Source organism: Opisthocomus hoazin, chromosome Z (genome assembly GCF_030867145.1).
Source record: "Opisthocomus hoazin isolate bOpiHoa1 chromosome Z, bOpiHoa1.hap1, whole genome shotgun sequence".
NCBI classification, from domain to species: domain Eukaryota; kingdom Metazoa; phylum Chordata; class Aves; order Opisthocomiformes; family Opisthocomidae; genus Opisthocomus; species Opisthocomus hoazin.
Window position 1 is genome coordinate 42,793,354 of NC_134454.1, and position 26,666 is coordinate 42,820,019.

Below are 26,666 nucleotides of genomic sequence, written 5' to 3' on the forward strand. Positions count from 1 at the left end.
AGCGATGTTAAGGCTATCTCATTTAGATGCCCTTTGCACAATAGGTACAATCAGTAAACTGCAGCTGAAGTGTCAGTATCATATTCAGATATCACAGCAAGCTATTTGAGTGAGAACGTCCAAGGATGCACTCGAGATTTATCTTCCTTTGTTTTCTGTCCAGTGTTGAATTTGAAGCCTACTACTAATTCCCACCAATCTATCACTGATGGCTTTGGACTTGCACCTGAGAAGGAATAGTGAGACTACTACTAAGGAACAGAAGAAGAATTTTGAGAAAACCCAGCTCTGTTCCTCTCTGGCACTGCAGATGTGTCAACCACCCCTTTCGTGCAGGGGTGCTGAAGGAAAGATGACTGGGTTCTGTGTGTCCAGAATTACTTTTTCAAATGTAAAGTGAGAGTGAGAAGTTGATACCCACCCATTTGAACTCTGGCTACTGCTGGTATCACTGTGTAAGAAAGCTTGGCCACTTCTTCTAGAGCTAAAAAAATACCATTTAAAAGTATTACTAAGGACAAGGTTACCCCTATATTTCTGCAGTTCCTTCGTCAAAGGCCATGTGTGTAAAAAGTTGATCAGAGGCTGTAAAACTATGGGGGTGAAAAGGGAGATTGCATTTTCCACCTTTTTTACAAAAGAAAAACCCAAAAATGTTAAGAGACTCCCCCAAGATTATAGAAACACATGGTACAGTGGAAAGAAGGCAGATTTTCTAATTTCCAGTCCAATTTTTGTTACAAAATAATCTTTCAAGCTTTTGAAGCTATCGCTTGTCCCTGGCTTCTTGCATTCCCTGCAGAGACGTTCAGTGTGACATTGCTGTAATGTTCTTATCAAATGCGTTACAGCATGTGACAAGCCGTGTAGCCATGAACTCACGGTACCCCGCATAACAAGTTATTATACCAAGTATTTATTTTAATTGGAAAGGCGTTCTGGGTTTGACGACTTTTACTGAACACAGGCATAGGACTGTTATGATTAGCCACTAGATGCCACCGTTGCTCCTATAAAAGCACTCTGGTCTTAGCCTGGGTCTGTCCATAAAGCCCCACAAACCTTCAACAGACTTCCCCAGCGTGTATCGAAATACTGGTATAGCGTTGAAATAAAAATATAAATGCAGGTACACACTTGTAATATTTCTGCTCCAAATATCGTTATACTCAATTCCTTTATAAACTGTCACCTTGGTAACACACACAACACCTTAAGGTCCATTTTCTTTTTGGAAGCATGTAAAAGGCTTTATGGTCACCTGTCACGGGTGACACCCTGATGATGGGGATGTGTAGGTGTCAAGGACCCCCTCCTACTCCTGTCGTGCTGCACATGACTCGCTGGGACCCAGCAACCCACAACCGTTTGCGGGGAGCTGGAGTCAAGGAGCGGGAGACAGTATTTTTAAGTGGAAGACTTGTATGGAAAGCTGAAACATTCGTAATTGTGGTAATCCCTAATGCCATCGTGAAAGCTTCCTGAAGGACAGCCCTCCCCCTTAGCTTGTTGCCTCTTAGTAGCATGGTGAAGGCAGACCCAGGATCTGCCACTCTGTTGCTTGCAGAAGATCTCGGGTGGTATTTATGTGCCCGGACACATTGCCTGGACTGCTGTTTTTAATGGTGACAGCGGAGTCAATGCCTGATATCTAGTGTCTCACTGCTCAGCTTGATAAATGCTCCAGCCTGTGTGTGCGTAGAGAGGAAACTAATGATGGGCTGCCTTGGAAAGGATGCTCAGCCCTGGGGAAGCTAGAGGGTATGTTTCCTGATGCTCGCACAACTCAAAAAGGCGAAGAGCACACAGCCTGCTCACTGCATGTAGTGGAGGCGCAAGGCAAAACTGGAAACGACTTCACTAAGTGACCTCTTCGTAGCTAAGGACTATGCAGAGTAGGCTTCTTTCTTCGTTAGGTGGATGAAGTAATTCCTGTCTTTTCGGAAAAGGGCTTGAATTTTTTTCTCTCACAACTACTGCATTGCTTTTGCTAGCCTCACATACTACCAGCTTCTATACTCCTCCTCTCGCCTTGATATACGCACCTGACAATTGATGAAGTCACGTGAAGTGACACAAAATCCCGCAGACTTAGCTACAAAAATGGGTGGTTTTGCTGGCAAATGATTAAACATACACTACCAGATCTTCGGTAACTTGGATGTGTTTCAGCGAAAGGGCAAATGGAGACGAGGAATGATTTATGGCTTTTGCTGGAGATGAGCCTCTGGCACGATTAAGTTAGGGGTGCATACAAACACGGGGGATATGTGGGAGATCTTAAACTTCAGAATTAAAGCTGTCTCTACAGGCACAGTGTCCGGAACGTTTCGCTCCTGCTGTCAGCCACCTTGGGCTGTGGACAGTGCAGCCCAGCCTGAGGTCGGGAGGATGAAGAGGCTCTGCCCCAGCATCTCGGAGCTGGGGACAGTAACAGTCACACACTCCGGCTGCGGGGATCCACGCCGCAGGAAAAGACACGGCCACGGAGGGCTACAGTTCTCGGCCGGAAGGCTGTTAGCCGTCCGGAGCGGGGGAGCAGGGGGTCGAGCGGGGGCAAAGGGCCTCCCCTCCTCCTGGAACGACGCCCCCGAGCCGCCTGCCCACGGCCACCCGCTGGTGGGGGAGCCGGGGCAGGACGGGCCTACCCGGCTCCCCGCCGGCCGCCCTCGGGCGCAGCGAGCCTGCGACCGCAGATCAGCCCCCGGCCTCTCCCGACCCGGCGCCGGAGGGCGGAGGGGGCCGGGGCCGGGGCCGGGCCCGGTGGCGGGGCGGCGGCGCGGCGGAGCCGCCAGCGCCCCCTAAAAAAACCGTTTCCTTCCGGAGCGGCGGCGGCCGCCCCTTCGCCGGCGCGGCTCGGGCACCGGCGCCCTCCGAGGTGAGGCGCTCGGAAGCCGGCTGAGCGCCGAGCGGGGGCCGCCGCCGCCGTGTGGAGGGGGCTGAGCGGTGGGAGGGGCGGGGAGGGACCAGCCGCCGCGGTGACAAGGTGCCAGCGGAGCGGAGGGGCCGCCGCTATCGCTCCGCCGTCCCCGCCGCCGCCCTCCCGCCCGGAGAAGTTTGATTCGGGAGCAGCGGAGCCGCCCGGGCCGCCGCGGCCGGGCACGGAGCCGCGCCGGGAGTCGCCGCGTCGGGGGCCGCCGCGGGACGGGGGTCGCCTCCGGCGGGAGGCGGCGGGGGGACGCCGGCGGCGGCGCTCCGGGAGCCGCCCCGCCCGCGCCATGGCAGCGCGGTCCCGCAGACCCTGGCTGAGCGTGGTGCTGGGGCTGGTGCTGGGCTTCACCGCCGCCTCCTGGCTCATCGCCCCCAGAGTGGCCGAGCTGAGCGAGAAGAAGAGGCGCGGCGCCAGCCTCTGCTCCTACTACGGCCGCTCGGCGGGGCCGGGGGCGGCCGGGGGCGCGGCGGCGGCGGGCGGGCAGCAGGCGCCGCCGGAGGCAGCCGCGGCGCTGGGCGGCACGAGTTTCAGGAGCAGCCCCTGGGAGCTGCCGCCGGCTGCGGCGGCGGCGGAGGAGGGCACGGTCTCCAGCCCTGCCGCCGGCGGGGAAGGGGAGCCGGAGGAGGAGGAGGAAGGCGGCGAGAAGCGGGGCGGCCGGCCCGGTGTCAGCCACAACGGGAGCGGGGACTGGGGGGGCGCCGCGGGCTACGCCAAGCCCCGCAACTTCCTCTACGTGGGGGTGATGACGGCCCAGAAGTACCTGGGCAGCCGGGCCGTGGCGGCGCAGCGGACGTGGGCGCCCTCCGTGCCGGGCCGCGTGGAGTTCTTCTCCAGCCAGGGCTCCGCCGCGCCCCCCGGGCTGCCCCCGCTGCCCGTCGTCGCCCTGCCCGGCGTGGACGACTCCTACCCGCCGCAGAAGAAGTCCTTCATGATGATCAAGTACATGCACGACCACTACCTGGACAAGTACGAGTGGTTCATGCGGGCGGACGACGACGTCTACATCAAAGGTGAGCGGGGCGCGCGCCGCCGCCGGGGGGGAGGGGGGGGAAGCGGTGGCCTGGGGGCCCGGCGGGGTCCCACGGGGCGTGGGGAGACTCGGTTCCTGCCCGGGGTGTGTGTGTGTGGCGGGGGGAGCTGGACGGGTACCTCGGCCGAGCCTCGCGCCCCGGCGGCGTTTGCCTGCAGCCCCCGTGTGCGGGCGTGGGGTGCGCGGAGGTCCCGGTGGGAACCCCGAGGTGCCCCCCGCGGGGCCGGGCCGGGTCGCCCCTGGGGGGCCCGCGGCGCCGAGGCGCGCTGGAGGACTGATGCGGCGGGCTGGACCGCGGTGAGCGGTCCCTGCGTGGGCGTGGGATCCCGGTGCTGCGGGTCCCGCGAGTCCCGCTCTTCCTGCCGGCTTGGCTCTGCGGGCGAGGCTTGGCCGTGGGCCGCCGGAGACGGTTGGACCCGGCCGGGCGGGCGGTGGGTCTGGGCTCGGGTGGGGGCCGGAGCCCCGTCCCGCCGCGCTCGGCCGCGCAGCCCTTGGGCGGCCTCGTGCCACACCGTCCCGCCGCTCGGCCCGGAGGCTTCGGCTCGGCGCCCCTCGGAAATGGCGTTTTCAGCGCTATCGGGGGTTCTCGGCTGGGCCACCGACGCTCGGGCAGGACAGAGGCCGCCCGCGAAGGCTGCTTGCGGGGCTGCTGTTCCCCTCCGCGGGGCGGGTCGCTGGAAAGCACCGGGGGCTCGTTTCAGAGTTGTCAATGGACCTGTCTTTAACTGGTTCCACGTTTCCGAGTTAAACCTATCCAGGAACTTTCAAGTAAATGCGAAATCAGAATTTCTTAAATAAATAAGGGGTTTAAAGGAAAAGCACGTAGACATTGTAGCTCTGGAAGTACTTTGGAAGGAGCCTGAGTTTTACCTTGTTCCGGCAATTACTCTGCAAATGAACATATTTATCTTTTTTAATTTAGATTTGCTGTGGTGTCTTCAAAAATTAATGCTGTTAAAATAATACCTGGCATTTCCTCTGCCATTCCTCCCCAGCCTGGAACTATATTGGCGCATTGTCCTACTTTAGAGAGAGTTTTAAACTATCAAGGGACTGCTTTCAATCAGTACTGGTTGAACAGAGCAAGGTTTACTGGTCACGTTAAGCTTTGATCGTATTCTGGCTGTTGGCTGAATGAAAATGTCATTGTAAGGTTAGTTAGTAATGATAATAATAATAAAATAAGAAACCTATGAAAAGTAAACTTGTCCAAGGATATTTTCAATTAGGTATAGGACAGTGATTTGGAAGTGGTTTCCTGTGGCAGACTCAGGTGCCTGTTCTGTTTTTAAAAAAGCTCTAGGTACAGGAAAAGAGATAGCTGGCAGGCTAGGTGGAGAAATAACAGTGATCTTTCCTCTTTTTCAGGTGAAAAATTGGAGGAGTTTCTTCGCTCACTGAACAGCAGTAAACCTCTGTATTTGGGGCAGACTGGTCTGGGTAATATTGAAGAGCTTGGAAAACTCGGGCTGGAGCCTGGAGAGAATTTCTGCATGGGAGGGCCGGGAATGATCTTCAGCCGTGAGGTTCTCAGGAGAATGGTGCCACACATAGGTGAATGCCTTCGAGAAATGTACACCACTCATGAGGATGTGGAGGTGGGCAGGTGTGTCCGAAGGTTTGGAGGAACTCAGTGTGTTTGGTCCTATGAGGTGAGTGACAGTGTAAATTGCAATGTGTTGTTTGTTTATGGAGTTTGTCATCTTGCAACGTAAGTAGCTGTATCCTCAATCTTTTTCCACCATAATTATGTTTTAATGCGTGCATCAGAATGTAAACTGCAGACTGTAAGGAAAAAAGAGAGGAGAACATTCACGGCACGTTGCTGCAAGCGTATTTGTTTCACTTGTGTCTTTCAATTTTCATCGGTGACAATTACTGAAGCCATGTTGTAAGTATTGCTGTGCTATAAGTTGCTGAAGCATTACTTTGAGGGTTTCCGAATATAATCCTTGACAGGGTGCTGCTGTATTTGTCGTGTGCTGTTAAGGTTGGATCTTTTTAAGAACTTGTTTTTGGATAAGCATGTGGCATAGCTGTTTGTTCTACATCGCAGGATCTTGGAGTAAGTTGTGGTATTTGAAGAAGAATTTCTTGTATTTTCTTAACTACTGAGATGTGTTGTGATGGAGTTCATTACTGGCAAAAGCAGAAGTAGAGGTGGGGTTTGTTTTTTTTTTCTTGTACAGGAATGGAATTTGTTACACTGCCTGTGTCTATTATACGCTTTTAGCAGTGTTTTTCTTGGTGTAAAACAGTGTTAAATGTATTAAGGACACATGCAGTGTAACAAATCTTCCTATGCTGAAGTCATTTTAGGAGCAAATCGCTTCACTCCATAGTAGCATTTTCTGAAGTAATGAAGATGTGTTGCAGTACGCAAAAAGTTTGTTTGCAATGCCATAACAAAAATCCAGGCCTGTTTCTCCGGAAATGTTGGGGTTAGTGGCAAGGCTATCTTTGTAGATAAAAATAGACTAAGTGTGCAACTGCCAGAAAGGGTAAAGGGTGATAGCTAACATGATGAATATGATTTTAGTTATTTTGACCAGTTCTTTAATATTAATACATGCTTGCCCTTGTGGCTCTCCCTCGTTAAGCAGGAAAAATCATTTAAATGGACCGCTGAAGGAGGTTATGTGCTATTGACAACAAAAAGACAGGAAAAATAATTAGTATTGTGGATAATTGTTTTTCTGAATGGATGAGGAAAGGTGGCCATGCTAAAAAATGGGTTTGGTAGGTTACTGTGCACGTAAACAGGTGAATGAAAGTAAATTTTGAATAGTTGATGCTAACTAGGTGGAAATCTTAGAGGTGGAAATCTTATCCTTTACTTCACAGTAGAAAGGTGCTTTTACAGACTATTTCAATAAATGTTGTAAATGCCGATGTAAAATAATTCACGCGTTGCACTCGTAGAGCGCGGAAAATGTTTCTTGTGCTGATGAATGTCGACGCAGGACTGGTGGTTCTTAATCAGACTTCCAAACCGCACGCTACGTTGGCAGCTTAATCTTACGCTCTGATGTGTTTGGACTGTGTCTGTACAAGGTTATTTTCAAACCCTTACGGGCATGTGGTGCCTGCTGATCTGCATCAGATAGCAGAATTATGATTCTGCCTTGACAGTCGTATCTTGGAAGGGGTTTTGGTTTTGTTTTTCTGATTTGTCTTCGTGGGAAGAAATCTGAGGAAGGGAAGAAAACTGGTAATAGACGTTATCACTGTGGGTATAATTTATTTTGATGTTGAATGTCCGGAAAATTTTGCTCCAGGCACTGAGTGTAAATGAGATAGAGTGAAAAAATATGTTTACTTTCTTCAGTTTTGGAGAGTGAGTTATGTGACTGCTCAGAAGCTCAGCTTTTCGTGGTAGGATCGGGGCCTGAAAACATAAAGTTTTTGGAAAAAAGTGTGTGTTTATGGGATCTGGAATAGAGTGACACTAGTCTTGACTGTCAGTTGCCCTTGAAGGCCTAGGTCTGTATAATAAAGGAAGGAAAAAGAAAAAAAATGTGTTAGGTTTGCAATAGCAGCTGTTCATTTCTGACCAGTGTTTCTGTCTGCTAGAAGAACCTTTGACTGTTTCCAGTATAGGAGATGCTCCAGAAGATGCAGATTATGAAGACAAAGCTGATTAGAGTGATATCCCAGCATTAGATCCGTGTGGAAGGGATGGAGTGAAATAGGGTGTCAGGAGAGAGAGAAGTTGCGTTCATGCTTTGGCATGGTTTCTGTTGTGTAGCTGATTGTTTCAAACAGCCTGATACTGCATCTGAATAGATTGGCCTTTAGCAGGTTGGTAAATTAGTCAGTGACAAGGGTGACTTTTCTCCTAGGGCACTGAAACTCTCGCTGTGTGCCTTTTCGTTCCTGCTTTAGATCAGCAACGCTCTTTTTGTGCTAGGAGGAGAACTACTCTGTCGCGTACACGTGAGCAAAACCTAAGATGGGAGCCAGGATTTTCTGCCTAGCCAGTTGCGTTTTTGTCCTGAAGTCCACTTGTTGTATCTAAGTATTAGACCAAGTCCTGTTGGGCTGCAGAATTTTTATGAACTTTGTTGCTTTTGGGAAGATGCATTATTTGTATTTAGTTTGTGTTGCTGAAGACTAACATAAACTGGAAACAATTCCCTTAAAGTTCTTAGAAGGAGAAGAAGCTCTAGAAGAGTCGAATCACTGTTGTATCATTTTTACCAGATTTCTTAGAAAAGAACTGGAACAGAAAGTCTCTTTTTGGTAAGGATGAAAGAAATCAAGCAGTTTAAGAGAAAACCTGAAACGCTTGATCTTTGCTGGGTAACTCAACTGGTATAGGTAAGAGGGGTTGCCTGTCAGGGTTTATTCTTGCTGGCTTTTAGAGTTATCTAGTAAACTGTGCCCTAGCTTGTATGTGTAATGTGTTTGCTGGCAAGGAGAGGATTACACCCTGACTTTTTTGGAGGGACACACAAATATTTATTTTTTTTTTGTCAGAATGAATAAGGACAGAAGAGGTGTACAAGCCTGTAATGAGCCACTCTTATTCTTGGGGCTTTCTAGAGTTTAATTCTTGTTCTGCCAGATTTGAAGCCAGGGCTAAATGCTGGGTCTCTCACATAGCAGATGACTTACAGCTGAGGTGATGAGTCTTTCTCTGTCTCTGGTGACAGAGCTCCTCCACTCTGAATGAAGAATTAGTCATCAGGTTGCTGAGAGAGTGAATTGAATAACAGGGTTTTTAGGGCACTTGTGCAGAATGGAGGAGACAAAAACCTGCCCATGGGCTGCAATTTGACAGTTCCTCTAAGCTGACATAAATACGGGCTTTCACTAAAGCGCGGTTGCTCCTTACGGTTGCCTTCTGCAGGACTTGTGCAGCCCTGTGGTGGCATGGAACAGGGGCGGGATCCGCTTGAAACCCAAACCTGACCAGAAGTGCTTTCTTCAGCTGAATCGGTACTTGCCGCGAAGCTTTGCTGAGCGTGAGCCTCAGGAGAAAGACGAGGTGGTCATGTTCAGCCAGGAGTGAAGGGGCAGAAGAGTGTCAACCTGCCCTTCCTGGCAGCTGCTTACATTTGAGTTGGCTGGAAGCAGCAGTTGAACCCCAGCCTGAATCTAGGATGTTTCCTTGCTACGTGAGGAGGTATCTGCTAGAAGCGTTGTATTTTTGCTGGATCATTTTCTTTCTACAGAAGATCCATCCTTGTTCTGATACAGTTTTCAACGATTGCTTCATTTATCCTCCAGTGTTGATGATGCTGTAATGATTAAGGTGTAATAAACCTGTAAAACTGGCCTAAAATATCTCTGTAAAAAGCCTCTTTGCTTTTGATAGGTGTTAGTGACTTCTCCTTCCCCAAATCAGTAACAGTAAAGATTAAAAAGGGCCTTTTGCTTTTGTGCTTTCAGAATCCATGTTTCAACCTAGCACTCTCTCTTCCCCTAATTTTCAAGCCTTGAAGTGTTTTTCTTTATATGATAGAAGAGATTAGTTTGATTTTAGTGGCCATACTTGTTTTACTCTTTGGAAGCAAAAGTGTAATTAAACTGAGATGCTGTGGTGTTCCTTACTTTGCTGTTTAGGGGGGACTTGACTGCAGAGGACCGTTTGGAGAAAAAGGCAGATTGCTTTATGCTACCCCCCCTCTTTTTTTGAAATTATGTTTGTGGTTTCAGAAGACCATTTTGTAATTTATAACCGAAGTTTATGACAGATCAAGTAGTGTAGTTCCACAAAAGGACAAAATAAAATGCAACACATGAATTAAGTGGCTGTAACAGTTCAAGCAGAAATCAGTCATTGTCAGGGTATGAATATTGACTATCAGAGAAAGTTTTTCTTCAGGAAATTAAAAATGACAAATGCGGTGTAAAAAGATTTAGACTATTTGTCAGTGTGTTTGGGACATTCATTCTAATGTTAAGTTTGTAAAGCTTTTTGTAGCCTTTTTTTCCCTTTCCATGGGAAAAAATATCATAGAATCAAAAAACATCTCAAGTTAGAAGGGACGCATAAGGATCATAAGTCCAACGCCCACTACATTCGTTGTAAAATTAAAACCTATGTTCATACAAAAAAGTATCTTCATACAAACCACCCCATATACTTTTGGTAATGCTTACATTGATACTGACGTTGGTACTGAAAGAAAATACTGTACTTCGTACATGCAGGCAGTCCACATTAGTGATTGTATCTGTTTTCCTGTTGTTTTTTTGCTTTTACGAAGTTCTGTGACAACCAGAGAATACAGTCTCATTTCTATAACACTTTTTAAATAATAGAGCTCTCTAATAGCCTTTATGTTGTTGCTTCCCAGTAATTACAGTAAATATCCTGGGAAAATGGCTATTTGGATCGAACTACGTGGTCAGAAAGGTTCCCTTTGCAGTGCACTGGTATTGTGACTGTCTCTGGAGGTGCTGGCACCTTTCTAAGCCATCTTCTGGCTTCCTTTAAAAAGACTTTATCTTTTCCTTTTCAATGTTGATTTTCCTTTCCGATGTATTTTAATTTTTCATTCAAGTCTTTGTTTCTCTGGTGAAGATGTTGGTGGATCACAACTTGGTTTGAGTTGAACACTACACCAAACCGAAGTATTAGAGGTGTATTTGCCTTTGATGATGGTAAGATGGTATTTTGCTCATTTGGGTACTAGAATGATCAGTCTTGAAGCAGCAGTGCCCACCCCATTTAAGCTGTTGGTTTTGGGCAGCTTCGTTAGGTAGTTATGTAAGTGCAGCCGTCATTTTAAGAAAGCATAGAGCGAGCTATCAGTGACCCTAGAATAGAAATGCACAGACGAGTAGATAATTAAGATTGTAGCAGGGGTCTCTCGGGGTATATGGAGAGGAACAGGATGATCACAGAGGCCTCAGAACTGTTTGCATAAGGGTGGTTACTGATAAAGGATTGTGTATACGCTCTCTTAACTATTTGTTATTAATAGCTGTCTGATTACAGCAGTGTTAAAGGTAATTATCAAACTTTTTTACTTTAATGTGATTTTCACCTGGCTAGGAAAATTAGTTGTATTTCCAGAAGATTCTATTACAGTGTTTCTATATGTACATGATACCAAGTAAAATGCAAATTATCAAATGCTTATCCTGTTGCAGAAACCGTGGTGCTAAAACTGGGTCGTTACTCTTTCCCTGTGTGGCTCTGTCGGGTCCTCACCTGAGCTGCGTGCCCCTGCTGTGCCTCTTTGGCTGTGTAAATAACCTCCTGTCATTCATTTGCTCTTTTACCTGGGGAATTTGGGGAGGCTGCTCGGGGGTGCTGCCTCCCTCGTGTTCATGTACGCTGGGAAATCCCTGTCTTCTTGCCCCTTCTTGATCCTGCAAGGTCAGCTTGGCTGCGAGTTGAGCAAGTTCACGGTGAGAACTCAGAGTCGTCCCTGGTACTTGCATGCTGTGAGCATTACAGGGTCTTAAGCGTTTTACTGTGTGGCTCAACAGGATTGCAAGAGTTGGAGATACCTTTTTTTTGGATTTTTATTGTGAACTATTCAGATGGTGTCCTGGTTTCGGCTGGGGCAGGGCAAGTGAGTGGTTGTGTGGTCCTAGCTACCAGCTGCCAGGTTAGACCGTAGCAGATAGTGTCTTAGCCGTGGAGTCAGGGGCTAAGGGAGCTGTTTCTCAGCCTGGTTGGGAATTAGCTTCTCTCACATTTCTGGCTTGCTTGCAGATCAGTTGTCCTGTCTTCCCTGCTGTGCCTCAAGAAGAAATACTGCTTGTGCCTCTTGGGAGTTTGACACCTGTGTAATTCTGCCTCCTGGTGCTGAGTTACCAAGGTGCTGGAGGACTCTGGGGGTGTGTTTTCGTGTCTGTGATGAGAAGAAGGCGTGAATACTTAATGTGTTTTCTTCTAACATGCCAGCAGCTATTTATGTGGAGGACTATGTGGGCTAGCTAACAGCTTTCTAGTCTGTTTTGAGTGTTTGTACGTTCTTAAAGCAAATATTTGAAAGGTATTAATCTTTAAGGATAAGCTCTTGTTTAAACTACAAGAGCATCCCACAGTCAAGCAAAAGAAAAACATTAGGAAAAATTCTTAAATGATTAAAAATGTGTCTTTAGTTCTGCATATTGGCATCCTGAGCCATGTCTAAACCTATATGGAAATTTAAACCTAAACTCATGATTGCTCTCATTTTATTGGAAATGTTTTCTCAAGACGTTTGTGAAGTTGTTATATTGGAGGTGATAGAAGTCTAGTGCGGCAGGCTAGCTGTGTTTAAAAATAGTGTTCGACATGAGACGACGCAATTGTGGAACAACTACTGTTAAGAGTCATCTCATTTAAACCCATCACATCATCACTCTTGACAGTGCCTGTCACATTATACAAGGAATAAGCTTGATTTTTAAAAAGACACTTACAGGTGAAGAACTTACCTGTTTTGGGGTCAACAGTGGGTTCAATGCTCTAAGTGAATCTGTGAAACAGCACAATGAAACCCTGCTGTTTTTACTTTTTGCACTGCAGTGGTTTTCTGTACTTTACCTTGAAATCAAAGAAAGCAAACCAGATGCGAAGCATTATCTATAGATATTCCTGAAATTACTTTGTTTGCAAAATTTTGTCTTTCCTAGGTGTTCTGAAATAAATTTCCATTTTACATGTACAGATTTGATCGTAGTTATTGGTCACTTTGTTAAACTGTCTTGCTTGAGCCTTTTGAAGACCAGGTGCTTGTTGCGAATTACCAGACAAATCAGATAGTATAGAGTTGCTCAAAGTATGTATAGTCTTCTCAAAGATGATGGATTGTTTCCTCCTGCTCCCTCCCAACCCCCAGAACTGATGGGCTTTGTTATTTTTTTCTGGACAGTTATTTGTCTGTCTTCTCGTCCTGACTTAGAGAGGTAACTTTTCCCTGACTTGCTTTCCAACTTTATGTCTTTTGATGAGATCAAAAGGCAAGGTTCTACTGAAATAAAAAATGTTCACAAAGAGAGAGGATGGAATTCATAAACAAGGAGTTACAGAAATTACTTGAAGTAAGTGCTAATTAAATGCACTTGCATTTATTGTGTTGTATTCATCATGTTATGTGGTTTTTTCTTTCATTATATAACATGAAATATTCAAAGAAAACATACTTTATTTAAAGTGTAGCCAGAACTGCTGCGCTTTGAGGAGTTTATTCCATCTAACCAGTGCTAGCTAACGATTTGAGCTCAGGATGAGTGCAGAGGTTGGTTACTCTTTAGTACAAACTTGGAACTCTTTAGTACAAATTTGGAACTGGTCAGCAAGTAACTGTGTAGTTCCACCCAGCTGCAATTCTTTTGGCTGCTTGGGTATCACACTAAGAAAAGATTTTAGCTTACTTTTAAGAATTCTTTTAGAGCGTACATATAGATTAGGAAACAAAGACCGTCTTAAGCTAGAGGTATACTTTTAGGAAATTCTGGAGGAGCGTAAGCAGCCTGGTAACTGAGAGAGGCTTCCTGAATGCTTTCTTATGTATGATTTAGTCTTGAAAGGAATGTAGGAAAGGGAAGTTTACTTTTTCTTTTTTTTTTTTTTATTTAATTCTTTCAAGAGACATTTTCCACAGTCATTTTTCACATTGGTTGAGGTTACCTTTAGTAACCTTTTGGTTACCTTTAGTAAACTAATCTTTGTGAACATTTAAAAATGAAAAAAAAAAAAAAAGCCTACAAGTCATCTCTTCTCGAGTGTGCTTGTTTAACCAGACAGTTAGAATATTGGAGATTAAAACCTGAGGTAACGACTGGACAGATTGTTTGTTTGGTTTTGGTTTTTTTAATTTTCAGTTTGTGACAAAATATTTTATTTAGAAACTTGGAAGCATTAATTTTATTAATTTTCAAATAGGATTGTCATTTTGTGCCTTGTTTTTTTTGTGCACTTAGATACTTAGAAGGATTTATATTTTCAAAATTGCTTTGAAGTGTGTTTGAGTCCCTAAACTTTTCTTCTTTTTGTTTCTTTATTATTATATTTTTTACAATCATTCAAGGCAAAATTAACATCTGAAGGACAAGAATTTGCTTACCAGGGACAATGCTCCTTTTGACTGCATTTGCTGGTGTCCGGGAAGTCTTTGTTTGTGGGGCCCTTTCCGTGTGTGGCATGTGTGAATAAGCTTCTCGAGGCGTGGCAGCAGATGCACCAAAGAAATGCAGCATTTCTTTAGTTGTATACGTAGCTGCAATGCAGTGGAAGTATATGTGGCCTTAACTAGTACAGGAGGCATACACTGTAAATCTATGTGCACGGAAATCTGGATTTGTACATACATATGCATATATTTAAATCTTGTGCCCAGTTGATAACTGAGCTTGTAGGGCCATAAGTGAAGGTCCTTCAGAGCTTTTAAACTGTTCTTCTAGGTATTTACTTCAGTCTCTTTCCTGTAAAACTTAAGAATTTAGCTTTCAGATTGTTTTTCATTTGTCTTCAGTTATATCTGTGTCCTTCTATTCCGTATATACATGTATTTTGGCTTCCAGCTACAGTTTAACATAGCTGTTTGGCTTTCCACTTTCCGTGAAAGCTTTTTCTTTCCAGCTACAGACGGTAGCACACCTATTGTCATAACCAAAGGGGGACTCTCTTATGGACCAGCTCTTATCCTGCCAGAATTGCACAGCTTGCTATTGTTGATCATGATGAAACACAGTACCTTTTTCTATCACTTTTTATCAATTTTGGGCAAAAGTTTCGGAATTGCATGAGTCTCAGTTCCAGAAATCAGGAAATTTAACTAGAACAGATGCAACTGATGACAAAGCTTTAGGAAAGTGCTGAACCTGGCAAACGAAAAAATTTTGTTATGTGCTATAGATATTTTTAATTGTTTTAAAATAATTTGTTATGTATAAATCTATCCTGCTGGAATGAACAAAAGCAGGTGCTAGTATTTTCAGTTCATCTTTTCTTCTACTCCAAATTTTTGTGGTTGAGGATATTTTTCTTCATGTGATAGGGGGAAATGATTTTGCCTAACTGAGAGTAGCTGACTGTAATAGAAAATATTGTCAAACAGTGAAAAGCATTTTTTCATAATATTTGGCTGTAGTAATTTTGGGAAGTCTAGTATTAGTGTAGCCAAGAGGGAAATGTAAGTGTATATATATTTCTTTTGTGGCATTAGGTGCTTGAGGTTTGCTTAAAGTTGTGGACCATGTCTGTTACATCTTTGCAATAAATGGTTATTGTTTCTGCCTTCAAGGAAGAATTCTGTACCGAAACTGTGCATTGGGTATTCCTCTATCCTGGCCACGGTAAGTTGATGCTTACTTTCCTCCTCCAAATCTGTTAGCCTTAGTTTTTGCTGTACTAAACCCAAGAATAAACCTACCTTCAGACTCTGTTCTTAAACTCCTATCCATGCTGTGCTATTGGCATATATGCTTGAAGGTCACAACCCTGTCACAGGAGGGAGATGTAAGAGATGTATGGTCTTTATGCGGCATACAGCCTTGTGTGAGTAAGGGCTGGTCTTCTTTCTTCAGTATCAACTGTCCCAGCCCAGCTTGAGCTTCCTAACTTGTTGCTGGAAAAATGTTTTGAGCAGTGGTGGCTTTATTGTTTTAGCTGCCCATAATGCTAGCTAGAAGCATGAGAGGGAAATGATGGAAGAAGTAGGTTGGAGTAACAGACTGACATGCCTTCGTGAAGTTTGGCACATTAGAAAACAGCTACTAAGAATCAGTGGCTCATGACTGAAAACTGCATCCTTACAAGTAAGACTTCTTTCACGAGTTTTTGCTATAAGAAGGATGTGGTGCCGGTGTTCTCTGTGTGCCTGTGTGTATAGATGTGTGTATATATATGTGTGGGGGGGTGTGTGTGTATTTAAGAACCATGCAGTGTATTGCTATTTGCCTTTTTGCTCCACTATGAGGACTGGATAATCATAAAAGACCATTAAATTTATGTTGTTTAGCTTGTTACCAGCTGTTTCTGGAGACAGATGATTATTGCAACAGTTGTGACTAGACCTGTCTGGGTTCATTCCAACTAAAGGAAGCGGTTCAGTGCATCTTAAAGGAAAGTTACCTTTTGGTCTTTCAACTTTACACTCTGTGATTTGCCATTTTCCTTTTTGGTGTTGTTGGTTGTGAAATTACTGCAAATAAACATGTCAATTATTAGAAACCTGCAAAAGAGCTCACAGGACTATCTTTGAACATTGGACTTTCTTTTTAAAGAAAGTCGGTTACTTGAGTCCAAAGCTGAACATCTGTGGAAGACAAACATGCAGTAGTTTCCAGTTTTGCTCTGCAGCCATTGTAGCCAGGACAAATACTGAATGAATACTGGTGCCTGCTGGGAGAGTTGATGTTTCTGGCTGAAGTGTGTTGACCGTGTAGTGCAGATCTTTCCAGGCTATGACTTCATACATAATTTGGAAAAAAATAAGTTATTCTGAGTGTACTGTTTATGAGTGCTTTAATTCATGAGGAATTGAAGTGGAAGACTACAATTAGTTGCTTAAGGAACTAAAGGTTCAGGAAGTGTCTATGTACATGTGTATGAACACACATGTATGTGTGTATAGATATTAAAAAAAACTGATAGGGGAGCATACCAGTACTTTTTAATCTGACAGTTTGAGGTAATTTTCTTGAAACATCTACAATAAAATGCAGACTTTTGAAAGAGGGTTTTGAGTAGGTTGAAAAATACGTTCCCATGAAAACAAGACTTGCATAAATACATTGGTTTAAAGAGAGGAAGCCCTCTCAAGAGAAAATTCCACGTGTGGTTGAAATCACCTCTTGAAAATGCATCTTTTAGGGAAGATGTTACTGCGTCATGCAGACTAGATGGATAAGCTAAAATGACAAATGAACAGTTCTGGTGCTGGGTGGGTATGTCCTTCAGGCTTTCGGATTTCTCTTCTGTAAAGCCAGGAGTCCTGGCTGGCTGTACTGATTGTGAGTTTGCTTTTCACGGGTGGATTGAATGGGTTTTATGAAGAGAGTTGCCAACAAGTCACCCTGTAAGGGACCTGTAACTGTCATGATGTTACAGTGATTTCCAAAGATGATGAAGCCTTAATCTGAGGCCACGATATTTTTTTCCCCAGCCATTATCTTAAATGGCTCTTGTAGTAGCTATAGTGTCACCTATGCAGGTTTTTTAATGGTATACCCTCATATCTGCCATTCATTATCTTTTAGAGGAGGGGGCTGTGTTTCTGCCCACTTGAGGTGCCTGGAGATTTCGAGCTAGTTGACAAAGGCAGAAGCTTATTGAAAGTTTTACATCTCTGTGTATGCAAAGCACTGTAAAAGTTACACTGTTTTGTTTCTGTGTTTCGTTTCTTTGTTGTCTTTTGTTCTTTCTAACAAAAAAAGAGGGAATGCTAAGACACAGATGAAAGCCATGAATTAACAAAGAACGTACTACTGTTGACATGCTCGGATTAGCATGAGCCGCTGAGGCTGTTCTCACCTTGAGCTGACACAGTGTACTTGGTTTTGCAAGTCCTTCCATGCCTATTTCACTAGGGGTCTGTTTTAACTTTGGTTGCAGAGGTCGTCCAGCATGCAATACCAGAATGTGTGGGCTGGCTTGCTTGCTGGTACCTGGAAATCTTGTGGGCAGTTCCTGTACGTGTGTGTCTTTTGCTTGTGTTTCCAGAGTGAAAAGCAAAATCTGACTGTGAGGAGGCAGTGAAAGGCTTGGAGGATTCAGGAAAGGAGGAGGAGTGGGACTTTTTTTGAAGGGCAGATAAATTATATACCTTTTTATAGGTGGTGTAATCTAGGACAGGAAGAACACTCATGGAAAAAGAGTCAGTCATTCAGACACTTAGATTTCACCCCAGGAAACAGTGCATTATTGCATTTATTTAAGTTTAGCTCTTTCTTTATGTTTTTTAAAAGAAAATTCATACAAATACAAGGATTGTTTCCAGTGTTAATGCTTCTTCAAAGCTTTTCAACTTCAGTAATAAGTAGTAAATATATGTGTGATATATCTCCTGTGTACGTATATTCCCTAAGCACTTTAGATCATGCCTGTGTCTTGAGGATGGCACCTCGTGATACGTAGCATTCTTTGTCACAAATTTCCAAAAACTGAATAATGTGATCATCATCATCATCAAGCACATAGCTTGAAGTTTTTGTCTTAACTGAGGGAATGAATAGCTTTTAGAAAAAATTTTTAATGTTGAATTAATTTCATACACATTAATACCATTGTGTTGTCTAGATGATGACATTACCCAGCAATAAAAATGGTTTCAATACGGTAATGTGTGTTTTCTGTAGAGTTTCTCCTTCAATACCTGCGGTCATGTTTTGTATTCTAAATCTTTTGGATTTAATCAGTTAAATGTGGTTAGTTCTTGACATTATTTGGGTAGGAGACTTATGGAGGGTCTTAGGTGTTTGAAATTATCTTGGCAATATCTCATGCAGTTCTCACTTTTCTGAATCTACACTCAGTGAATGCCTCCAGACTGTAATGAAGAGTGGAGCTCTTGGGGTAGTGCTTGTTGAGATGCTGTTTCCATAAAAGATACCAAGTTGTGGTCCTGGCAACTAATGACCCAAAGAGATACCATGAGAATCTACTCTACTCGACAGCCCTTGTTTAACTTCTGTTCTTTTTATGGTCAGCCTACATAAATCTCTTTGCAAAATGTTACAGTATTGCCACGTGTTATTAGACAGATCATTAATGTTCATTGTTTAGCTAAATGAATTCGGGGCCTGTAGAAGAGCTGAACTACTTGGACTTCTATCTAACACAAGTAATTATAAAATCTTTTGATGTTCAAATGGTCTATGACCTTCATGCAGGTGACTTTTCTTTTACTACATGTGTGCTCAGTAAGCAGTTTAAGTAATTGATGGTACACAAATCTGAACAGGTTGTTTGGACTGTGGACTGCTACTGCATGCCATAGCATTGGCTGCAGAGTTTCTATAACAGTGTTGTAAAGTGTTCCTGAAGTGTACTTACAGAAAAAAACCCCAACATTGAAACCGTATTTTACTGCTTTAGGAGAATACACAGTCTCAAGGGATGAACAAACCCAGTTAATTGCCTTTGAAGAAAGATCATGTAAGTTAATATATTATTTACATACGTACACACATGTATGCATACATAGATAAACAAGCTCTTCTTAAGAAAAAGACTAAAATAAATTTTTCTGCAAAAGGCTATGCAATATGTAAGTAAGTAATAGTCTATTTTACCAAACTGATAGGTTTAGAAGTAGTCATTAACCTGACAGGCACTGTCATTTGGATGATTTAGAAGGTTGTACAGTAGTTATAGTCTTCAGACCAAAAACTGTCTTTGCATGTGTATTTGCTGCTGGTAGAGGTTATTCACTGTGCAGCTGAAGAACTCTGTTGTAGCCAAGGTGCAAGGAATGCTATTATTTCCAACAAGTTCGCAGGACAAGGCCATGACCCATTGAGTGACTCGGTGCTGGCAAAGCCCAGCCGCGGTGAAGAGCTGGGAGGGGTGGGAGCATCACATCTGCAGCTTGTGCGCCTGCATGATCCGTGCTGAAGACAGAGGGCAAGAAGATGGAAGGCAAGACCGTGAGATGCTGTTAGTAGGCAGAATGAGGGTACGTAAGCAGATGCTCACTTGAAAAGTTTTCTACGAGCTCTTGAGAGACAAAAAGGAGAACTCTGCAACAGTCTCGCTGTCTTGTCGTATGTATGGTGGAGGGATGTGACAAAGTGAGAGCTTGAGAGAGGAAAGTGGAGAGTAAGGAAAAAATATAGTCATCGAGGAAGGGGTAAAAACAAGTGTGGCTAGTCTAGGGTGACTTACAGCTTTGGGACAGGGCCTTGAAGTTGAGCGCTTTTGACCAAATGATGTTCGAGTTGGAATTTGTGGCTTTCTGTGACTGTGACTGACTTGTTTCCAGCAAAGGAGATCCATTTGGGGCTCTTGTAAGTAATTAAGTAATGAAAGGATAAATTGGAAGAATTACTAGATGCTAGTAACATCAAAAGGCAGTCAGTTTAAAACATAATGGTAGTGCTGATGTTCTGAGCAAAAATAAAGTTTCACTAGTTGAGACGTGGTACATGTTTAGCAGGAGCAGCTAATGTGCTGTCTCTTATTCTTTAAAAGAGACACTTTATTAAGTGTTTATACCTAACATAAATGAAACTTGAATGAAGCGTTTAGTCGATTGTAGCTTTAATAAAAAAAATCATCTCTCTGAGTAGCTTTAACAGATTGAACATTTCTTTACAGCTCTCGAGGTTAGTTTAGTTTGTTTTTTCTTTATTTTTACAGCAGAGGCATTAGGCACTGAAATCCACACAAGATGAATAAAGCTGTACAAAAAAGCAATGATCCGTGAATGAAAGTGAAGTGTGGGAGTAAGTTGAAATGTATGAAGGTATGGTTTATAGTGGCTTACCACTATTACTGTTTTCTTTTTTGTTGTTCTTTTTCTCTTTATCCAGTTTAATGGATTAGTGTTGTCACTGAGGCATTCTTGGTCTGTAATTTCTTGTGCCTGTAAGTCCCCAGCCCTTCACTATTAATAACAGCGACAACAAAAAATCACGTCATGTCAGAATCTGTGCAGTAGGCTGGTGATGTTGTTCATCTTCTTCACTTTCAGAATCCACGTGTATATCTTGTTTACTTGTCAAGTGCTGCATTGAAACACATGATTGTAGCACCTGGTTGCTTCACCAGTTAGGTTAGACAGGACTGAGGGTGTCCGTCCTACTAGATCTGCCTCCAGTTAGGAGTTGAATTTTTTTCTTTTGTAAAAATTAATGGTGTGGGTCCAGTCTAAGTGGGCAGCAGGGGGAAAAACGAGTATAAAGTTGTAGCTTTAGTGACTCCTAACCAACTTACGGCAACCATTTCTAGGTAGAAGTTCTACTGTGTAGCCCCCATTTAATACCTTTTAGGCTGATGTTTTCCTGCAGTTGTTGCTTTTTAGGCATTGGATGAAAGCAAAGCTCTTTCCATAGTCCGAATGCACAGTCTAAGTCAGGAGCATCTCTCTGTCCAGAGGCTCTGTTTCCTGCCATTTCAAACAGGCTTCCCAGACTATGCAGAACAATATGGGGTGTGAACCCAGGATTTTCAAATCCCTGGGATTAATATTTTTCCTAGCTACGCATTGGATGCTGCCCATCTTACTAGAAATAATTTTTTTTTTTTTGGATATTTTTTTCTCTTCCTATAGAAAATTACTACAGAAAAAACAAAAGGGCTGGAAAATGTGTTCCTGTTTATTCTGTCATTTTTACTGTTTTGCGTCATTGGAACTCTCGTTACCAAACTTCAGTTAACTTTTGATTCAGCTTGGTGATTTTTTGAGACACTGTGTCTTAGTTTTCATGCACTATATATCTTATGCTGCATGCCATCCTTCTATGCAGATTTTCAGTTGAAAATATGTACTTTTACTTCATTTGTATGAACAGTTATCTTCAGTAAACTTACTGCAAAGCAGCTCAGATTTTGGTATGCTGCAGTGTAGAGTAACTTGTGCAAGTGTGAGCTAAAGGTAAAATTCTGTCATTTGGGCAAGTTGTCAATTTTTGCAGACTGTGTCCTGTGCAGTACAGAAGTAGAAAAGCGAACTAACTTCAGAACAGCTATTACATAGAAATAATTTAATGACAACCTAGTTCATCCCTGTCCCAGCACAGTTTACGGACTTGCAGGGTTTTCAGTATCTTGTCTAAAGACAGTAGCTTTAAATAATGTGTGAATTGTGTAGCGATTTATCTTAATAAATTTTAGCAATTCTTCTTTGCTTACAGGTAACAAAGTCTGATTTCTTTCGAATGTCTGCTAGCTGGATGGGGTTAATTTGTCTGTTTTCCCTCCCAACACATTTCAAGAGAGTTATATTGAAGGTAGGAATCCAACATGAAAGCAAATAACTGTCTCATAAAAAAAAGCCTATAAGCCAAGCGGAGGTGAGTGAATTCTGAACGTTCTGATTTTTCTCTTTTGCCATCATCCACAACACTTCCATTGCCGCTGTTATCTGTTAAAAAAAGCTCCTGGTGAGGAAGTGCTGTGAGAAAAGTCTCCAACAGTGCATTTGCTAGTGTGAGGAAGTGGTGGGAGACAGAGAGAGAGGATGGTGAAATAACGGCATCATCAGCTGGATGAGGAATGCGAAAGAAAAAGCATGAGCCTTCCTTTTGGCAGCCAGAGAGGGGTAGGAACTCTTGCCTTTCTGGGGGTAACAAGCCAGGAACCTGTACCTATGGGAGGTACAGTTCAGGTCATCTTTGTTCCCTGCAGCCCACTTATCATCCCTCTGTGTGCATGGGAGGGTCCTCATGTTCCGAGTGGTCCTTCACTTGCCATGACATAGGAGGAAAATAATGTGTCCCTGTGTGAAGGGAGCGAGGAGGATCGTAAAATAGGGGCTTTTCTGAGAGCGTTTTTCTTTACTCTCTGACATTTGCCAGTGACAAGATTTCTCCCATAAAGAAAAGGCAGGCTTGAGACAGTGTGATTTGCCATGTGAATTGCTAGCTCTGTGAGAATTAGATTTTTTTTTTTTTAATTCTAAATTTTAGTCTATGAACATTTTAAAGTATCTAGGATGTATATGACACAACAAGACCTTGCTGGCCCTGACTGGCTGTCAAACAAATATTTTTACAGACATTCACTGCACCTTTTTCTCCCACGAAATTTGAAAGAATGAGGCTTTTCTGTAATTGCAGAAAACACATGTTTCCCTTTCCTGGACTTCTTTAATGTGAATATGCCTGAGAAATGCAGAAGGAAAAAAAATGCAATTATTTGGTCAATTGTAAATTGTGAGTGCACGTTTAATACTCTGAGCACTGTTCTGCTTCGTGATTACATTATGAAGACTGTTTCATTCAAGGTTCTATTTGCACCTTTTATTTAAAGTCCATTCTAATTGTAACCATGTCAGCATCATACTTTGAGTTCCATTGACAAGTAAGCCAGTGTTATTTGCAAGATGCAGGGTTTCTGTACCAAGGAATGGCAACTATTTTATTTTGTGCAGGTGCAGGAGCAATATATGTGTATATATATATAAAAAAAAAAGTGTATTTACTGTTTATGGAAAAGTGCTTCTGTGACTGCATGCGTGAATACCTCTTCTGTCATTTCTTCATCCAACCTTTTGTTCCAATTTCCTTTCCACAGATTTTGTTTTGAACAAGTAAATGTCATGAGAGTTCAGATAGTTCTTCATGAAAAGTCCAATACTTTGTCCCTTACCTAGTGAGTTACATTAAAATACAGATCAGTATGCATGATGGACTATATTGAAGAATTTATTACCACATGAGTAGTGTCGTGGTTTCAGCAGCTTTGCTGACAGACTTAACTTTACTATGTAGTTATCTGGTACTTTTAGAAAGATGAATCGTTAAACCTTTTGTTAAAAGCTAAACCAATATACTTTTTTCAAAGACAAGTAGTGTTTAACTGCTCTAGCTCATAGTGTTCATGAGTTGTACTACAGTGAATGACAACATTGCTCCTGCTTCATATGCTCCTGCTTCATACGTTTGTTACTTCTCCTGATCCTTGGAATAAAATATTGCAGCTTTTCCCCTTTGCTGGTATAAGTGTTCATTGTGGTTCTTAAATTCTATTAGATGTTCTCCCACTATGCTTAATGGTTTTGATAGTTGTCCAACAGCTTCCTGAGATTTTTAAATGTTTGACTTAGAACTTCTTATTATAACAATTTAAGCAACAATGAGTACCAGGTAAGATTAATCAGATTTCCCTTTTTACTAAGGATTTTTACTGAGGATTTGTCAAGATTTTATTTGGCCAGAGGTTGATTTTTATAATTTGGTCAGGGATAAAATTTATGATTAAAATAAAGATGTTGTTTGACTTAAAGCACTGTTGGCTATTACAGTAATCAAAGGAGGCATTGATTCACTTTTTTAGCTTTGCTAGAGAGAGAACACATAGTCTTAAGTATTCATCTTGCTGGTTAATATACTTAGTCGTCTGACTAGTATGTAGGGGATAAACTAGTAGTAGACTTTGTTGAACACTGAGCAGAGATGGATAGACTTTTTTCTGTGATGATACATATCCAGTGATGGTATCTCCTGGTTTCCAACAGACTTCCGTAAATGATCAGATTAATCAACTGGCAATAGTTTAGCTATTGTAATTAGATTAGTTTGATTGTGATGCGCTCAGTTCATAATCAGTAAGTACCATGTGCCTTTTTTCTCTGCCTTCTCTGAAAGAGTTAGTGTTATGATGGTGTTATCTAAAAAGGTTAGTAAACAAAACTAGTCTCTTACTATTTTGATGTACACAATCAAATACAGTTGAATAAAAAAGACTGATTAAAAACATCTTTAAGAAATTTGTTGTATATCTTTCTATCCTCAGCTTCTCAGCTTCTTGATACCTCATTATACTGAGGTGGTCTGAAACATAATGTTCTGTGCTGATGTTGTTCTTCTGTTTGCAAGCCCTTATGTTGTACGAGTTCTGCTTCTTCTTATTAGTTATGTTACAGCTGTGCAAAGATATCTGCTTTTTAAGGAGTAGTTTTAAAGTAAAAGAATACTTAAATACATGCTCTTTTGATGCATTTTGATTTTATTTACATTATTACTGGAGGAGATGGAAGTACTATCTGACAATTTCAAAAATATTAAAAAAAAAAATTGGAAGGATCTCCATTATAGACTGAAGGTGTCCTTTATGTCAATATTTGCTGTGTTCAGGAGTAAATACAAGTGCAAATAATTTGCTTTATCTACATCAGAAAAAAAAATCCTACACCCAAAGACCAAAGCTGGGGAGAAGCCCTGTGTATTCCCAGAAGGTAGTTAATGTTTAAATTGTTTTCAAAGCATGTTGTTTATAATGTCTTCTAAGCTCTCAGATAGAAACATTATGTCTTTGTTGCATTCATTTACGTATACAAGGTGAGTTTTATTTCAGTCCATTAGTGTGGCACAAAAGCAGGATATATCAGAAAAAAACCACTTCAAATATTTGGTTTCAAGTGAAAGAATTCTTACTTTTTGCAGGAAATAGTGTAAAACTACATGACAAAAACAATAGCAGGGATAATCTGAATATTGTATGTTTTTTCCCAATGGTGAAATACTTTCAGGCAGTCCTAATACAGACTGCAAAAACTGTTTTTCTGTTTTGAGTTCTGAAAAAAAGGCATTTTTAACAAAAATGTTTCTGTAATTCTGTTAATTTGTCCCTTTTGCAACTATAGTTTTGTCAGTATTTTGGTTTTCTTGATTTCTTTCTTTCTTAATTGCTCATACCTCATTTAAATGGCATCAGTAGCTCAGGTATTTGCTGATGAAAATGCCATTGTAATGAGCACACGCAAAGATGTCACCACCATTCTAGTAATAATCTTGAATTTTTGTGCTCCGTATCTTATGCACAAATAGTTACCTTTTTTTGAAAGTAAGCCTGAAATGTTTTCCCTGGAGGAGTTCTTTTTCCTTTCCTTTAGTCTGAAGTAGTGTTTTGTGGATTTGAGTAGTCTCTTTACTTATGTTCTAGGTTTAGATATGCCAAATATGAAAGATACAAAAAAAGGGAGATGACTGAAATTACTAATTTGTAAAAGGCATAAATAAATTTAAGTAATACCACTCTTGTTAGTCAAGGAATTGAGGCTTGGTTAGAGGTCTGGTTGGTCTACAGAGGCAAAATGTTGAAAATGAGTGGAAAAAAAAAAAGTGTTATTGTTATCAGCTTGTATCCTGAGTGCTGATATGGCTGTAGGGAGTAAATTAATCTGGTAAAAAGTGGTTTTGGCTGTATGTGAAAGTAGGCTTGCTCTATGTGCCTGAGGTAGATGAATGGGGAGAACAACAAAATAGTAAGAAAAATTGGAGGAGGCTTGAATTGTAGTACTGTTTGGATGGAAATACTCCGGGTTAAGCAATGTGCAGAAGTGTGGGCAAAAATATGTACTTTTTTTTTTCCTTAATAGAAAACGCTAAGTTAATGGAAAAGGTCTGTTATGTGGGTTGCAAATGCAGGTTTGGTATTTATGATTTAACCAGTAATAAGCAGGAGCTGAGTATTGTAGGCCAATGACGTTTGTTTTCATAGTCTCTGGATACCAGCTCTTTTTCTTCCTTGACAAAGGAACTTATTACTTACTGGCCTAATAATGTGCATTTCTCTGTGTTATTTACAGTGATCACGCCTTTAGGGAAGGCAAATTAAATATCTTATAATTTGAACAATTTGATACTAATCCTATTTAGTAAGTTAAATTCTTTAATATTAAAAAAATATAACACCTTTATTTTCTGTTCTTTAAATATTACTGGCAGTAGTAGTGTTAAGTCTGTACATCTCAGCAGAAAATTGTCATCTCTATGATGTGTTCATTTCTACCCCATTAAATGCTCAAGAATACTGTTTTTTAATTTTGATGTCATTTCAGTCTCCAATTTTAGCATTTGTGGGTTCTGTTGACTGGGCAACAGATTGTGTGTAGGAACTAACTTGGTTTGTACCAAAAGGACGTTAAGATGCTGCTGACCCTACTAATTTGTCTGTGATGCTGTCTGGTGCTAGGGAGATATGTCTAAGTTATGAATTGTTTGAATGAAGTGTCAACACACCAATTTTATCTTTTGCAAGTCTGGATGAGTCTGCTGTACAGGTACAGCATGCTATGTAAATATCTGTGCAGTAACAGGTGTGTTACCTTAAGTACATTTACCCTTACAAAAAATAACTATGGACCA

General features: G+C 42.2%; 1 protein-coding gene across 1 annotated transcript in view; it reads left to right on the plus strand.

The window, feature by feature from the left end:
- Window positions 1–3,218: 3,218 nt before the first annotated feature.
- CHSY3 (chondroitin sulfate synthase 3) overlaps window positions 3,219–26,666 on the plus strand; it is a 200,599-nt gene continuing 177,151 nt past the window's right edge. Inside the window, exons 1-2 of the mRNA XM_075411483.1 lie at window positions 3,219–3,942; window positions 5,331–5,614. Coding sequence (XP_075267598.1) covers window positions 3,219–3,942; window positions 5,331–5,614 — 1,008 coding nt within the window. The remainder of the gene's footprint in view (window positions 3,943–5,330; window positions 5,615–26,666) is intronic.